Source organism: Schistocerca nitens, chromosome 7 (genome assembly GCF_023898315.1).
Source record: "Schistocerca nitens isolate TAMUIC-IGC-003100 chromosome 7, iqSchNite1.1, whole genome shotgun sequence".
Taxonomy (NCBI): domain Eukaryota; kingdom Metazoa; phylum Arthropoda; class Insecta; order Orthoptera; family Acrididae; genus Schistocerca; species Schistocerca nitens.
In genome coordinates, this window is record NC_064620.1 from 344,413,619 (window position 1) to 344,430,003 (window position 16,385).

Below are 16,385 nucleotides of genomic sequence, written 5' to 3' on the forward strand. Positions count from 1 at the left end.
CTGGACGTGTGTCCATCAGAGACAGTAAATTTGTAAGACTGGATGTCATGAACTGATATATATTATGACTTTTGAACACTATTAAGGTAAATACATTGTTTGTTCCCTATCAAAATCTTTCATTTGCTAACTATGCCTATCAGTAGTTAGAATCTTTTATTTAGCTTGCAGTATGTGCGTTCGCTGTATTTCAGTAGTTCGAGCAATGAAGATTTTTGTGAGGTAAGTGATTCATGAAAGGTATAGGTTATTGTTAGTCAGGCCCATTCTTTTGTAGGGATTATTGAAAGTCAGATTGCGTTGCGCTAAAAATATTGTGTGTCAGTTTAGTGTTGATCAGAATAAGTAAAGAGAGAAATGTCTGAGTACGTTCAGTTCTGCTCAACTATTTGAAAATCAAATAACGTAAGGGGTTTACCAGCACAATAATTCATTAATTTTCCAAAGAGGATGTTTCAGTGTCAACGTCTGCGCCGTCATGTTATAGTGCAAATGTGTTTCAAATGTCTGCGAGTCGTGTAACTGAGGAGGGTCGTGGGGACGAGCCAGGTATTCACCTAATGGCATTTGGAAAACCGCCTAAAAACAACATCCAGGCTGGCTGGCACACCTGCCCTCGTCGTTAATCCGCTGGGCGGATTCGATCTGGGGCCGGCGCACCTACCCGAGTCCAGGAAGCAGCGCGTTAGCGCTCGCGGCTACCCTGGCGGGTCCTGGCAAGACGACAATGTGGCAATCTAAAAATGTGACGATTTTGTGCAAAACGCTGTACGATCGAAGGTGCATGCGTATTTATTTACAACTGAAAGCCTACAATAAACAGGGCACTTCATGAGGTGAATAATCTCGACGACTTGGCCACTTTGAAAGCAATCGGCGTCTTAGAAATTGTATTAAGTGAAATTTGAAGTTATACTGTTTGCTTGCTGTACATCGTTTTTACAAGTCACATAATCAACGCCTACACGACTTCAAATTTCCTAACTGCCATCATGATAACTTCGTAACAATGCACGAAGTGATTCAGGCTGTTCATTTCCTGGTGACTACATAAATGAGAGACCGTTTATACTTACAAAAATTTCTATTTGTCGTCTTTTTAACAAATAATTTGTAATGAATTTGTAAGTTTTGGTGGACAAGCAGTCAGAGCATAGGATCGCTCCGCTGGTGGTACGTCAGTTGCAAAAAGGCGCCTACCAAATTATGGTAAAGGCCCAAAATTGTGACAGGTACTAGCAGAACCATATAGTCCCGTTGCTTGGTGTAGCCCTCCTAATGACGGGTATTTATACACTGAGAAAGTCATGCGATAGCGACTCGCACATATCCTGACGTCAGAAGTATTGCGTACACAAAATATAGAACACTGCATTGGCGGAGCTGTTTTTTTTACTCAGGTGGTTCATGTGAAAAGGTTTCCGGCGTGATTAAGGGTGCACGACGGCAATTAACAGACTCTGAACGCGGAATGGTAGTTGGAGCTAAGCGAATGGGACATAACGTTTCGGAAGTCGTTAGGGAATTTAATATTGCGATATCCACCCAGTCAAGAGTGTGTCGAAAATACGTTCCAGGCATTATCTTTCACCACGGACAACGCAGTGGCCTACGGTTTACACTTAATGAGCGAGAGCAGAAGCATTTGCGTAGGGTTTTCAGTACTAACACAGAAGCAACACTGCGTGAAATAATCCCAGAAATCAGTGTGGGACTTAGACTAACGTATCCGTTAGAAATTTTTGTAAGTATGAACGGTCTCTCATTTATGTAGTCACCAGGAAATGAACAGTCTGAATCACTTCGTGTTGTTACGAAAGAAGACTCTCTGAAACCATCATGATGGCAGTTAGGAAATTTGAAGTCGTGTCGGCGTTCATTATGTGACTTGCAAAAACAATGTACAGCAAACAAACAGTATAACTTCAAATTTCACTTAATACAATTTCTAAGACGCCGATTGTTTTCAAAGTGGCCAAGTCGTCGGCCTTATTAACCACTTGAAGTACCCTGTTTATCATACGCTTTCAGTTCTGAATAAAAGCGCATGCACCTATGACGCCGGCCGAAGTGGCCGTGCGGTTAAAGGCGCTGCAGTCTGGAACCGCAAGACCGCTACGGTCGCAGGTTCGAATCCTGCCTCGGGCATGGATGTTTGTGATGTCCTTAGGTTAGTTAGGTTTAACTAGTTCTAAGTTCTAGGGGACTAATGACCACAGCAGTTGAGTCCCATAGTGCTCAGAGCCATTTGAACCATTTAGAGCACCTTTGACCGTACAGCGTTTTGCACAAAATCATCACATTTTTAGATTGCCACATTCTCATCTTGCCAGGACTAGAAGCTTAGCTTTCTTTTCTTTGTACGCACCTAATACACTCGACTCTAGTAAAAACAGCTATCATTTCTGAAAAATGCTGTATCGGTAGCAACGGATTATTTCTGAAATCTTTTGAAGGCATTAAGCAAAATATGCTGCTCACCTATTTTTAACGGTTTTCAGCGCCTATGATTCACTACCGAACTCAAAGAACTTCACATGTTTTCACAGTGCACACAAATGAAAATACCACATGAGTATAATTCGTGGGACAGAGAAAGCGACTGTCCGTTGAGACTTGAAACAAGCAATACATGACATAAACATTTAAAATGCTGGCTGAGAAAATAGTGAAGACTTCTAATGTCTTATCGTGCCTGATTACGTCATTCATACTAGAATAATTACCAATAAAACTGTTCACTTCTGCTTATAGGTGTTAAATAATTTATTTACTTATTTATTGCGACTATTACTTCGAATATTACTTTTACAGGCAACTGGAAATATACTACAAATTAGTTCATGTGACGGTTCACAAAAACAAGCATTTGTTGTGCGTAAAATACAAAAAAATGCACGCGAGCGCTACTTGTCTCAACCGTAAATACCCACAACCTCTTAGTTTATATATCAAGCGGGTATGAACGCTGTTCATGTCATAAGATATATATGTATTTGAGATTTAAGTACAACTTACACACAGATTTTGTATTTTATATAGATCATACGCTAATTTTTGTGAACTAACATATGGTCTGATTTGTGGTATGTTCCCAGCTGCCTAAAGATGAGTAGTAATATCCGAAATTGCAAATAAATAAGAAATAATTATGCAGATAAAAATAAATTTTTAATTCATCACCTTTTTAAATCGGACTATAAAGTATAGTCCAGAGAAAGTGATGCGTGAATAGTTCACACCCTAACTTTATCTATTCCATGTGCACGTTTCACATTATAAATATTATAAGTACTGTCAGATCTATAAAAAATCTCGCAAGCCCAAATTTTCAGTGCTATATTTACGACTTTAGGAATCTGTATGGGGCTAAGAGAAATTTAGTCTCATTCGAAAACGTTTTATGTAAAAAAATTTTTATACATAAATAATTATTTTCTGCTTTTTAGTCTCATTTATGTCATACTTCTGAAACGACGAAAACATTTTAATGAGATTATATTTTTATTTTAATAATTATTTATACGTATACTACCTTTTTCGTAGACTCCCGCCTGTGTCAGTGTGTGTCACATATATTGCACGCATCTCCTCCTCCCCTTCTCTGCGTCCATATCTTTTTCCCCCCCCCTCCCCCTTCCCTTTTGTCTGCTCAGAGCTGTCTCCGTCCACTAACATACTACCTGGAACACACTCCGGTTCTGTCTGCATAGCTCACTGATCTGCAGAGCAGCTGAGATGTCTCGCATTAACGAACTTCCTTACTCTCACCCCGAACCCTACAGAACAGACCGACAAGAAAGCGAGATAACATTCCATTGTCATCTACTTCTGAGTTATATTTAAAATTTCAAGTTTCTGGCTCATCAAGAAATTAGTTTAAAATCAACATTTGTAGATTGGAAGTTTGTAGATTGTTTCTGTCGGACCAAATTGCTGAAGTCATCGGTCCCTACGTTTACACACTACTTAATCTAACTTAAACTAACTTGCGCTAAGGACAACACAAACACCCATACTCGAGCCTCCGACGGGGGCAGCTGCGTGAACCGTGGCACGGCGCCATAGACCCCGCGGCTACCCAGCGCAGCCTCAACTTTTGTACCAAACGGAAAAACAAGAGTGAATTGTTAATAAATTATTTGAAATCCATGAGCGGAAAAAAATAAGTTCATTAATTACATGAAGGCTGTCGACCGATTCGCATCGAATTAACGTAAGAACTGATGCATGACTATGGCCTATCTCTAGTTGCATCACAGCACGTGGAATAAATGCACAATTCCTGACAACCAATGACTGTTCGCGCTGAACAGGCGGCGTTTGTTTACATTAGGGTTGAACTTAAGATTAGTAAGTCCTTCTTAGTAGCAGGAAGTCAACTTGGAATAACATCATCAGCTTCAGAAGACTGAAATATCTGCTGAAGCAACAACTAAGGGTTATCATTGTCACAATACGCTCTCGTTATGTAGATCTTCCTCCTTCCCCCGTATTCTTAGGTGGTGCTGTCTCTTTAAATTTCCTTTCCCCGGAACTCACCATATCGGAAAACATCTATCTTGTACATCTATAAATTCTTTTTACATCTGCAACTGTCATTATTGTTACTCTTGTCTTTGTTATTGTTGTTACTATTAACGCTATTGGTGGCAGCATCTGCAGTAGTACAAGTGCAGCCAGCATTAACTTTACATGAACTATATGAATGCGTGATGTCTGTTTTTCCGGACACCTCAAAACAACAGGCATAGAGGGGCATGGACGGGGACTGTGCATAGTTGGCGCGAGGTGGTGACGTGGGTCGGCCGAGATAGTCCGCGCAACTGCGATACATACTGTGCCGCGATGAAGCAGTGGTTAACTCAGCTAACTATTAAGCAGGAGACTAGGCACGAATCTCGATCAGGCACACATGTTTACTCCTCGTCGCTAATTCTGTAAATAATCCCGATGCAACTGATGTCAGCAGTCCCTTCCTTTCTCACTATCCATCCTCAATTTACACAGCATTAACTTTATTAGTACAGCGACAGTATTATTTTCTCTCTTTGCCACTTCAAACACTCAAATGACTTTAATTCTATTTGTCATATTAAACTTGCTATTTCTTCGGAAGTTTGATGTAAAACGGTACTGTATGTGTCAGTCCCAGTACGATGGGTCGGGCTTTAATTTCTCGTATCTATTCGTCGTTGTCACTGTGCAGGCTGAAAATTAAAACTCACCTACCTCAGAACGGCGTCTGCTCAATGTCCCTTCACTCGGCAACGTAGATATTTACAAGTTGATGTAAAAGCAGCGTTGATAAAAACACCACCTAATATCTACAATTACTGAGGCCACGCAACTCTAGTTATGAAAAAAAGTTCTGTATAAATACTGTCATCCAGTTTTATCGGGGAGTAAGAAAATGGATTGGCTTCTGAAAAATAATGTCCGAAATATCCACACCATAATGTTTATTTTGTCCCTGATAACCAAATAAAAGGTACTATTCAGTCCACATTTAAACTATTGGCTATTTACTTCCAGTTCACGATTCATACACACGTTTCATATGCACAGCAGCCATAAATCTGTCCAAACCCGACTCAAAATTAAACAACGTTTTCACAGTCATTAATTTCACCACTAATATGAGTTATTACATTCGATCCTTCTTGTGGATTTCTGAAAACGAAACTACTCGCCAAAAATGCTCAGTAGTTGAATACTGAAACATTGCACGCAGATTCCATGGAGGCCAATATTTCACACGCGAATATGTGTCCAAGTCAAGTTTAGTAAAAACCTCTGAAATTTCGCCAAGCAGTCCTCAACAACAACTGCTATCGACTTAGCTCACCAATAACTCAAACACTAAGTAATTCTTCATCTTACACATTATTTTTACTGGCACTAGTAACATGACTGTCCGCGTTCAAAGCTGGCGAGCGACATCATTCTTCCAGCCTCTCTCCCGGTATAATTATCAGGTAACGAGTGGGAACCGTCTCAATTCTGATTAGCTGACCATACTGACTGCCAATCAGAATGCTCGCTCATGATCAAACTCACGCCAAAACTGGCCTGCAACAAACCTTATACACAGACGCATTTGCGTCAGTCTGACATGCAATTATGATAATAATGTTTAATACACGAAAACGAAAAGACAATAATTCTGGAAATATTTTTAGATACAGACTTTTCCCCAGCTGGCTTTATGGCTGCTCTGTTTAAATAGCAAACACACCTAGACATACATCATCAGCAAAGTGGGTAAATCCCCTAGGATAATTTTTCCACGACAGGCATGTGTAACTCTTGCACGTTACTTAAGATGGAGGGACTGATGGCCCTAGAAGTCTGGTCCCTTCAATCCCACAAACCAACCAACCAACTTAAGACGGTATATAATGCAATATTGAAATTTGACGAATGTCCCACATGCACACCCTCATTTACTCACAGGCTCACATAACACATAATAAAATAAATATTGATTTTAATAGTTCCTTCTGAACATCTTCTAGATTTCATACTTAGAAAATTTAAGGTATTTGAAATTTTTAAATTAAATTTTAGTTAAATAATTCTGTACTATGGTACTTCAGGTGAGTATTTCAATTGACAACCAGAAACAAGTCACAAATGTTTCCGGGTTAATTACCTTTCGTAAGTGTAGTTTTTCTAACTTTAAATTTTTCTTTATCTCCGAAAATATGCCCAATAAAAAGCTGAGATTTTCACACCACCTTTCTATTAATAACAAAATGCAGGATACAATTTTTAAAAGTGATTAAACAAAAGCTACTATCCTTTATTTAGAGTCTTATATCTGGTGAATGTACGCGTTAAGTAAGAGACACTGAATAGCTTTCCCACGGCAGGCAGTGACAGATGCACGTGTGTCTCCCGGGTAGGCCGCTAGATTTCAGCCCCCGAAGTTACATGCAGCAAGCTATGCTAAAACAAACGTTCGCTCGGAACAACTTGCGACACTGCAGCTGGTCTGATGTAAGAAAGAACCATATGGCCCTTGTTAGATTAAATAAATTAAATAAATAAATAAAGTTGAATAGCAGCATGTGAGGTTTAGACTAACCTGATTCCTCTTGGTAGCTTCATCTCGGGCATCACGCTGCTGGGGATGGCCACGGAGTCCTACCTGTACGGCGTCCAGTACAGCTACATCTGCCTGGCCGTGCTACTCAGTGGACTGGTGAGCGCCTTCGCCTTCCTGCCCGTCTTCCACGACCTGGGCATCACTTCCGCCTACGAGGTACGTCACAGGACACCGCAGCTTAAGTCATTTCATGACATTTTTTCTTTGTTCCCATCATTGGTGGCACAGTGACACTACAGTTCAAGTCAGCCTCTCAACGTGTCGCGTCGCGATCGTTACCGCTCGTGCGAAGCCAAATAACAAAGAAAGTTGGCCCAAATATTTAAAACAATCCAAGCGTAGGCTTCCGCAGCCGTTTCACAGTTAATAAAATTCTACTTGGCTTCTGACCGCATCGTCAATGTGTAAAATTCTCAGACGTTTCGGCCACTGTTGCAAATGGCCTTCCTCGGTGTGTTTTCGTTAACTGTTGAATGGGAAAATTTTTAGTTCTTACATACTGGTGGAAGAGGCTGTTATCGTAATGTTATTTTGTTCATTGAAAGACCACCTGTGTAACTTGATGCGGATCCATGTTTGACGATCTCTCAAGCCAGGATCTTCGTAAGTTCTGGAATGGGGATATGGTATCTTGGATCGTATAATAGTTTACATTTTGATTTTATTTGTGACGATTCTGCTCTTTTAATTTGGAATCCTTCTCTGCGAGAGACTTTTTGGCAGTCCTAGGAATTGAGAGGATTTCCTGTTTTATGCACTATTTCAACTTAATTTAACTTCTGTTATTCGAATTATATGGACTCACATTTTATATACATATAGGGGGTTTGTTCTTTTGAATTTTAGTATAACTTCGGTTTGAGTTTTTTTTAATGCTCACTTTATTTACTACTAGCCAACGGCCTCGCCGCAATGGTAACACCGGTTCCCGTCAGATCACCGAAGTTAAGCGCTGTCGGGCTGGGCTAGCACTTGGATGAGTGACCATCCGGTCTGTCCAGTGCTGTTGGCAAGCGGGGTGCACTCCGCCCTTGTGAGGCAAACCTGAGGAACTACTTGACTGAGAAGCAGCGGCTCCGGTCACGAAAACTGACAACGGCCGGGAGAGCGGTGTGCTGACCACATGCCCCTCTGTATCAGCATCCAGTGATGCCTGTGGGCTGAGGATGACACAGCGGCCGGTCGGTACCGTTGGGCCTTCATGGCCTGTTCGGACTGAGTTTTATTTACTTATAGCTTTGAAGATGTACCTGAAAATGGGACAAGTCCCGAAACCGGCTTGTGGTTATCCTCTAGTAAATAAAAAGTTTTACAAGTGTAGCACATCTTGTCATTAATGATGACTATGAACAATTTTGGATGTACCGTCAGGAGAAACATGTGACAAGCGGACATAAATATTACCACATGTAGCCAGTAGCTGGAACCCCATGTGTCACAGTTTACACCAGGTTATACTTGCACTTGGTTTCTTGTCCCAATTAGCTTTGTATCTGTATTGCACTGAAAATAGTGCACAACGGTACAGATTTCGACGGTATTACTACCTGATTAGTTTACTGATGAAAAGTAGGCCGATACGCTCTTTGTGTAGGAGTTCACTGAATCCAATGGTAGAGCGGCACACAGACGCTACACTGAGATGTTACCGCAGCGGCGGTAAACATATCGCAGTAATTTTGCATCTCTGAAGAACATTGCATTACTCAGTGTTGTGTGTTTTGGTTATTGAATATTACAGGCTTCTTCACTATTATGAAGTGGTCAATTCCCTCGAGATCCCCGAAACAAATTCCCAGGATCGTACTGGACCGTCATTTGACTTCTAAAGTTCCTCAATCCCTCGACACCGCAATCAGAATCTCAACACCAAATCACAATACTTCTGACGTCTTGTAAACCCTCATTTTCGCTCAGATCTAAGGAATGAGACTTTGCCGTTCCCGTTATTTAACGACATGGGTCGCGGACCGTTCAGATTGTGCCTCGCCTTGGAGAATAAACTGGCCTCTGGACGGTCATTATGTTCGACAATAATACTGTGCAATATTGTCTCCCTAGACTGATCAGTAATATTGTGCAATAACACTGTGGTTCGGAATGTTGGACGATAAGATGCTGCTGCTGTGATAATTGCTCTACTTTATTGTAAGGGAAAAGAAAAGGTGGCTGAAAAATTAGGACAAGAAGCGTCAGAGATCAATCGTGAAAACGTAATGAGGGAACTAAGGTTGAATGAGAAAAAAATTATCATACCTTTTTTTGTACTGATGGTCCAAACTTGATACATAGCTGTAAATGGGTCCCCTCCATACATTGGCGTCAAAAAATAGTCACTTTGTCGACCTCCACGGGTCCTCTGCGGACCCCAAATCCCCATTACCAAACAACAAAATAATACGATCAGAGACGCAGTTCCATCAAGTCAGCGCTTATCTATTACGCTGCGACACCTTCCTGCTAGCAGTTGTTTCGAAGACTTAAAATTTACAAATGCATATTCACCTTACAGTATTTGAGACATAGTTATGCAAACGTGGCATGCAATAACACGTGCATTAAAGAATTATATTCAGTTAAGTAATGTATACACAAAGAAAAACATCTACATACACTTTTATTCATAATTTTGCATCAGTTAATTTTTTTTAAAAACAACTTCCTTCTTGGCCGTTCCTTATATTTTCGGAGCAACAAATCGTACGATTCATGATACTTAACACTTCTGTTTATGTACTCATGTACCCTAACAGCCCACAGTGCCGGCAATGACTTATATACCGGTATTTCGATGCACAAACCTAACTTAAATACCTTGATCTGCGTAGTATGCAACAGATTGTCAAGAATATTGCCAACACTGCCCGCAGACGGCACAGTATTTCCAGACAGCACAATATATTTCCAAATGTTTAATATCCTTAATATTATTGCGCAGCCTGCGAATCTTACTTCTAGACTGTCAATATTGTAGCGCATCCGGGAAATACAAGGATTACATAAAGTCTGGGAACACTTTCAATTATTTATTGTACAAGAACCAAACATTGTACAGATATCGTACATATGTCATTTTGAAGAGAAACCCTGAAAGTTAATTTTCATGTATACCGCCACAGCGTAGTTTGGTAATTTGCCGATAGTCAGCGCTAGTCGCAAACATGGCGAGTTCAGGTGCGGAGCGAGCTTTTTGTGTGTTGGATTACCCCGATCACCAGATGTCATTCCGTGTGACTTTTTTTTGTAGGGACACATTAAAGATCTGGTGTATGTACCGCCTCTACCACGTGATGTAGCAGACCTCCGGGAGAGAATATGGGAAGCAACTGCCACAGTCGACGATGCCACGCTGGGACGGATATGGCAACAATTCGATTACCGTATTGACGTCTGGCAGGTCACCCATGGTTCGTATATCGAATGTTTGAAGAAAAAAAAAAAACTTTCAGAGTTTCTCTCCAAAATGCAATATGTATGACATCTGTACTATGTTTAGTTCTTATGCAATAAATAATTCAAAGTGTTATCAGACTTAATGTACACCCTGTACTGTCGATATAATTGACTGTCTATGGGTCGATTTAGGCGGCAGTACAGTTACGCCGAAACACCTCGCTCGATTTTTTGAACATTACACAGTGATAAAGGTGTAGAATTAAATTTTTTAGGCCAAACAATGACGTATAGGAAAAGACTTTACAAGTTTATGGCGCATTTCGGACTTTGGTTTTGGAAAGTAGTACAGTGCATTCAGTTTTTCTGTGCGAACTACGCTGAAAAATTTAAACTTTCGTCGGTGTGCTTGACTTCGAATTTTCTACGGACACATCGAGTAGGGATTTTAAATAATTGTGACTGACACCGCATGCGTGCAACTCGCAACATTTCGCATGGATTCCGTTCCGTGCTATAAAAACCGCGTCTCAGTACCAACAAATTTCGGATACTTACAATCGTTAGCGTTTCACAGCGAGCAAACATCTTAGAAACTTCAGAGATTTTCATTCTTCAACTGATAGGGTGTTAGGATTCTGACAACTGTGTATTGGATTGTTACGAATAAGAATTGGTATTTTCGTTCAAAATTGTTTTTTCGTCATGAATAGGATTTGTAATTACAACCCCACGTCATTATCCACAGCCTGCTGAACAAAATTTAATACAAGCGTGGATGTACTGGCAAGGCGTAGTGTTTTCTTATTTCTTTCTATTGCTTTGTTGCAAGTTAGACACAACACATGGCACGCTTGTGGGTAGCCGAAAAATAACTAAAATCGCCACCGTTAATACAGCAAGAAAAATATTAAACCTCACCCGTTTCACCCAACTTGATAATAATCTAAGGACTCCTTACTTATTTGATAAAATTTCTCTCTAATAAATCAATTAACTCAGTATTTCTCTAGCACACTTGTTTTTTTTCTTCCTCAGTATTTGGAGATGCGGTTTGGCAAGAGTGTGAGACTGCTGGGCTCTTTCTTCTTTATGGTTGGTGTGGTGAGTACAGATTTCCTTTCTAGCAACATGTGCTGCATAATCTATAAGTACACCATGCAGAAAACTGATAAAATAGTCTTGTTTAAAAAGTATTATGCAAAAATAAAGCTGATTCACTATTATCGATAGAAGATACACTGTCCACGATAACAACCTTCACAAGTTCGCTGTTACTATTTTGGAAAGCAATACTTTTCTGTGTATTTATCAGAACACTGATACTGTTCATATAGATTTTTAAATATTGCACATATGCAGCCTTGGTATCACTGAAAATGTGTAGAACGTGGACGATTTCATACCACAGGCACCTCATCCGTTCCTCTACACGTAAGTTGCTGTTTATCAAGATCGGTCAGTTAATGTTGCAAAGTGAGAGCGTGTGCTACGTAGCTAACGTATCCATACAGCGGGAGACTCTTCGGTGTTAAAACAGATGACCGCAGCAATCTGAGCAGCCTCAGTGTTCCTGGCGCGCACCATCGACCTAAATGATAGCTTCCCATTAACGTGTTTCGAAAATAAAATCTGGAAAATGTTACACAAATTTACAAACAAAAAGTTTTGGGGGGTCTATCACCATACAGTAAAGAACACACTAATCCAAACTGGTTTCTTTAGACAAGCTCTTCTAAATGTCGTCCTACTTGACCACAGCAGATCAAGTACAGTGACGGATATGGACTGTCTCACATAAACACGAAGAGCAGGTCTCCTGATGTTCTCAGTCTCGTTGGTAACAATTTGTCTACATACGAGCTTAGAAGAAACAGTTTAAAGGCTGAAAACGCCATTACAGAATTACAAAGGGAGCTGAATAACTCAGCGACTAGAAAAACGGTTTAACATGAAATGTAGTTAATATAAATCATTTAATGAACAAAAAATTATGAATCGACTTAGATAGAAAAAATATTTCGGTAACTGCACAAGGAAACACGAAATCAAATATCAAGTAATGGCTTTATCCCGCTTAATAAGCTTTTATTACGTAATTGTAGCTGCTCATTAAGAATGAGACCATCATTTCGAGAAGTTTAAAAATTTCTAATTATTCGAGAACATCTAATCTATGCCCTTTCTTCTCAGTGTGCAAAATGTTGATATCGTGATCAGCTTCTAGCATCACTCCGCAAGCATGCTTCTTCTTGTACTTATGTTATAGGCCAGTTTAAATGTTTTATTTCTGATGAAGGTACTCTTAGTAGTGGCCGAAACCTAGGTCAAAAAGACTTCAATTTTCCGACCGAGGGCTGTTATTGCTTTAATTTTATAGATGACGGTTCTAAAATAACGCAAATGAGGCTGCCGAGCTTAATGTCCCATCCGACTTGCGGGTTATCATTAACAATGGCACTTGACTACCCTGTGGAGGTATTTGATACTTAACGCAAGACTTTAGTGCGAAATATGGTGATCAATAACAATCTAACACAACATCCTCCCGCCTGCTGTCAATTGCTGGTGACGAAAATGTATTCAATATCAGGTCTCCAACTGGCTACCTTCAAATCTAGCATCACTCCACAAGCATGCTTCTTCCGTGGCTCAGTAAGAAAGAGCATCTGCTTGCAGAAGAAGAACCAGTCGGGCGATCTATCGTCACAAGCCTTTAAAATAGATGGGGAAGAGAGAAGAGAAGGATAGGAATTCTCAACACTTATTATGCGATATACTATCGTCTTGTTGACGGGTAACAAATCTGTTATGAAACGGCATTACAACACCATGCAGAAAGAATTTAAAAATTTAATTGACGGTGAAAGAGCTAAGAATAACAATGATCCACAGACGGGATTAAGTGTTCTGTACATCGAGAAGCACTTCGTGCTACTTTTAGAGACATGGAGTACGTGATGAAATCGGTGGTACGAATAGCAAATTTTCTGAAGTTGCAGGCATTATTCCACTGTCAGCGCTGACACCACAGTTCTGCGGAACTGAAGAAAGTGCGGAACAAAAGGTGCCGCACCGCAGTGTTAAACGAAATGTTGCTATGTACCGAGTACTTCAGAGAAAGTCCCCAGGCCGGCCGGTGTGGCCGAGCGGTTCTAGGCGCTTCAGTCTGGAACCGCGCGACCGCTACGGTCGCAGGTTTGAATCTTGCCTCGGGCATGGATGTGTGTGATGTCCTTAGGTTAGTTAGGTTTAAGTAGTTCTAAGTTCTAGGGGACTGATGACCTCAGATGTTAAGTCCCATAGTGCTCAGAGCCATTTGAACCATTAAAAAAAAAAGTCCCCAGTAAAACAGAGACAGGCTGACAGGCTGAACATCGGCCTACACGTGGCCCGCAGGTCGCGCTTGCATGATGCCTGGCGCGATATGGCTGACACTGCCTGCCCGGAATCGAACCGCCCCCCCCCCCTCCCCCTCCGCCTTGTGCAAAATGGTTCAAATGGCCCTGAGCACTATGGGACTCAACTGCTGTGGTCATAAGTCCCCTAGAACTTAGAACTACTTAAACCTAACTAACCTAAGGACAGCACACAACACCCAGCCATCACGAGGCAGAGAAAATCCCTGACCCCGCCGGGAATCGAACCCGGGAACCCGGGCGTGGGAAGCGAGAACGCTACCGCACGACCACGAGATGCGGGCCGCCTTGTGCATACAGCCCAGCCGCTGGACCGGTAAATATCCTTCACACCACAATCTATAAATCCATAAATACAATTCTACTGCTTGCCATCCGCCGTTTTTGTCTCCAGCTCGAAAGCTATTAAGTATAGTGTTGCAAGCTTCTATTACAGTCCTGAAATCTGGTTTCGCAGGACAGAGCGGATCACGTTATATTTGTGGAAAGGGGCCAAAATCAGTTACTGTCAGTTGCACAAAACATACAAACTGTATTTTCCTAAAGCACTTACTCACACATGCCCTTAAAAGCATTCAGAAACACAAGGCCCGAAAACAAGTTATTAAAATTGCATTAAGGAATACATACGGCTGAAGGCCTTAGTTATAAAATTTTACATAAAAACTCGGCTGAAGGCCACACACTGGAGATAGAAGAGCTGGAGGCTTAAGGCCTGGATAACCAGAATTTCAGATAGAGAAAAATATTTTCAATGTTTTAAAAAAGGTGAGTTTTCAAATTTTAATTTAAGATGGCTGAAGTCCTTATGTTAACATTAAAACAAACTAAATTAATAGACGGCTGAAGGCCTTGCACAGTACCTGAGACTAAAAGAAAATCACAATCTAAAACAACAGGACAGTGGTGCTCACAAGTGCTCCAAGGGTCGGCCTGAGGAGTTAACTCTAACATAAGTTTAGGTGAGACGGGCAGCCAAGCGTAATAGTAAATAATCGGATGGCAACCCGGCCCAGGGACGACTGAAGGACCGACCAACAACCTAATCAATTCCCTTCTGCCCGACCAACAGCACGGCAACGGAAAAATAACAGCACGGCAACGGAAATATCAGCGAGGACGAAGATACCAGCACCACTATGTCTTGAAAATGGGCGTCTAAACACGGTCAAGACACAATAACCACTCAAAAATATGAACACCACCAAAGACTTTCGAACTACTCTCCGTGCCGGACAGCACAACACGGGGAGGAAAACACACTGCCGGAAAACTACGCTAACGACCAGGGCAGGTAACTGGAACGTTAACGACCACAACACAGAAGATACCGCTGGTGCATTTCACTAATAAGTATCAATCAATTCAAGAGTTAAACACCATACAGGAAGATGGCTGCGAAATTTCGCCGACTACAACACACCGTACGTTGCTGCATGTGGGAGCGGCCCAGAAAGCAACAACCGGCAATGAACGAAGAGATGTCACAGCAGTTGAGGTTTCATAACAGGTTAACTGATCACTCAATTTCAGTGTCCAGATTCGGTGGGCGACGAACTTTGTAGCCCTCGCAGCTAGCGCCTCACAAATCCGACCACGCCTGCACGCCGCCAACAGCCTCGGTCTGACCCCGCGCCTCCCAACCAACCGACTAGCACACAAACAACATTCAAATAACTGCTCAGTCAAACCACACTAGCCACACACGGTTCCGCGCAAACACTTCCACAAACAACTCGAACAATACTAAAACCAGTCACTGTGGACCAACAAGGACGAATCCCAAGTCGACACACACAGAGAACCCAAAAGCGGACGGCGACCAAGTACACATCGTCCGGTGAGACGTCCGACCGAACGACCAACCAAGGTCGTTCACACTCAAATCACGTGTGTCGGCAACGATCGGGGGCGTCTTCGCTGTCCGCACGTCACTGCTGCTCCGTCGAGACTCCCTTCGGACGGAGCACGTCCCGGAGACACTGGCTCGGACCCAACCATGCAGAGGGAACACCGGCCCATTGACCACCCGACATCTCTGCACGAGGAAGGAACCGACCAAATTCCCGCAAGATGATCAATTGAAGGGACCCAGAAGCGATCGGAAGACCAAATACACGTCGCCCAATGAGACGACCAACCGAACGACCAACCATCGGTCGACCCTACTCAAGTCTCCTTCCGTCGGACAGTGCACATGTGTCCCCAGCGGTTGGGCAAGTACTGGCTGTGCAGATCTTACTGGAGCTCCATCGCGACTGAACTCACAGCACACCACGACCCGGGAATACACGCGGTCGCCCCAAATATAGTACGACAGTGCTCTTATCGATAGCGCTGCTGCTGCCACTCATGGGCAGGCAGGCGAGAAACTTAATGACGGCAGTAAATCGAATAAGAAACCGGACGGCAGTACCGCAAAGACAAGATGTCAAGCAATAAACGGCACAAACACAAGCCGT

The 16,385-nt window shown here is 42.0% G+C and overlaps 1 protein-coding gene and 1 pseudogene across 2 annotated transcripts in view; both read left to right on the forward strand.

Moving 5' to 3' along the window:
• LOC126194804 (sodium-coupled monocarboxylate transporter 1-like) overlaps positions 1-16,385 on the forward strand; it is a 202,557-nt gene that overhangs the window by 40,221 nt on the left and 145,951 nt on the right. For both annotated transcript variants that reach the window (XM_049933116.1, XM_049933117.1), the window contains exons 3-4: positions 7,108-7,267; positions 11,543-11,608. In XM_049933116.1, coding sequence (XP_049789073.1) covers positions 7,108-7,267; positions 11,543-11,608 — 226 coding nt within the window. The remainder of the gene's footprint in view (positions 1-7,107; positions 7,268-11,542; positions 11,609-16,385) is intronic.
• LOC126196047 (5S ribosomal RNA) lies at positions 8,006-8,123 on the forward strand (annotated as a pseudogene).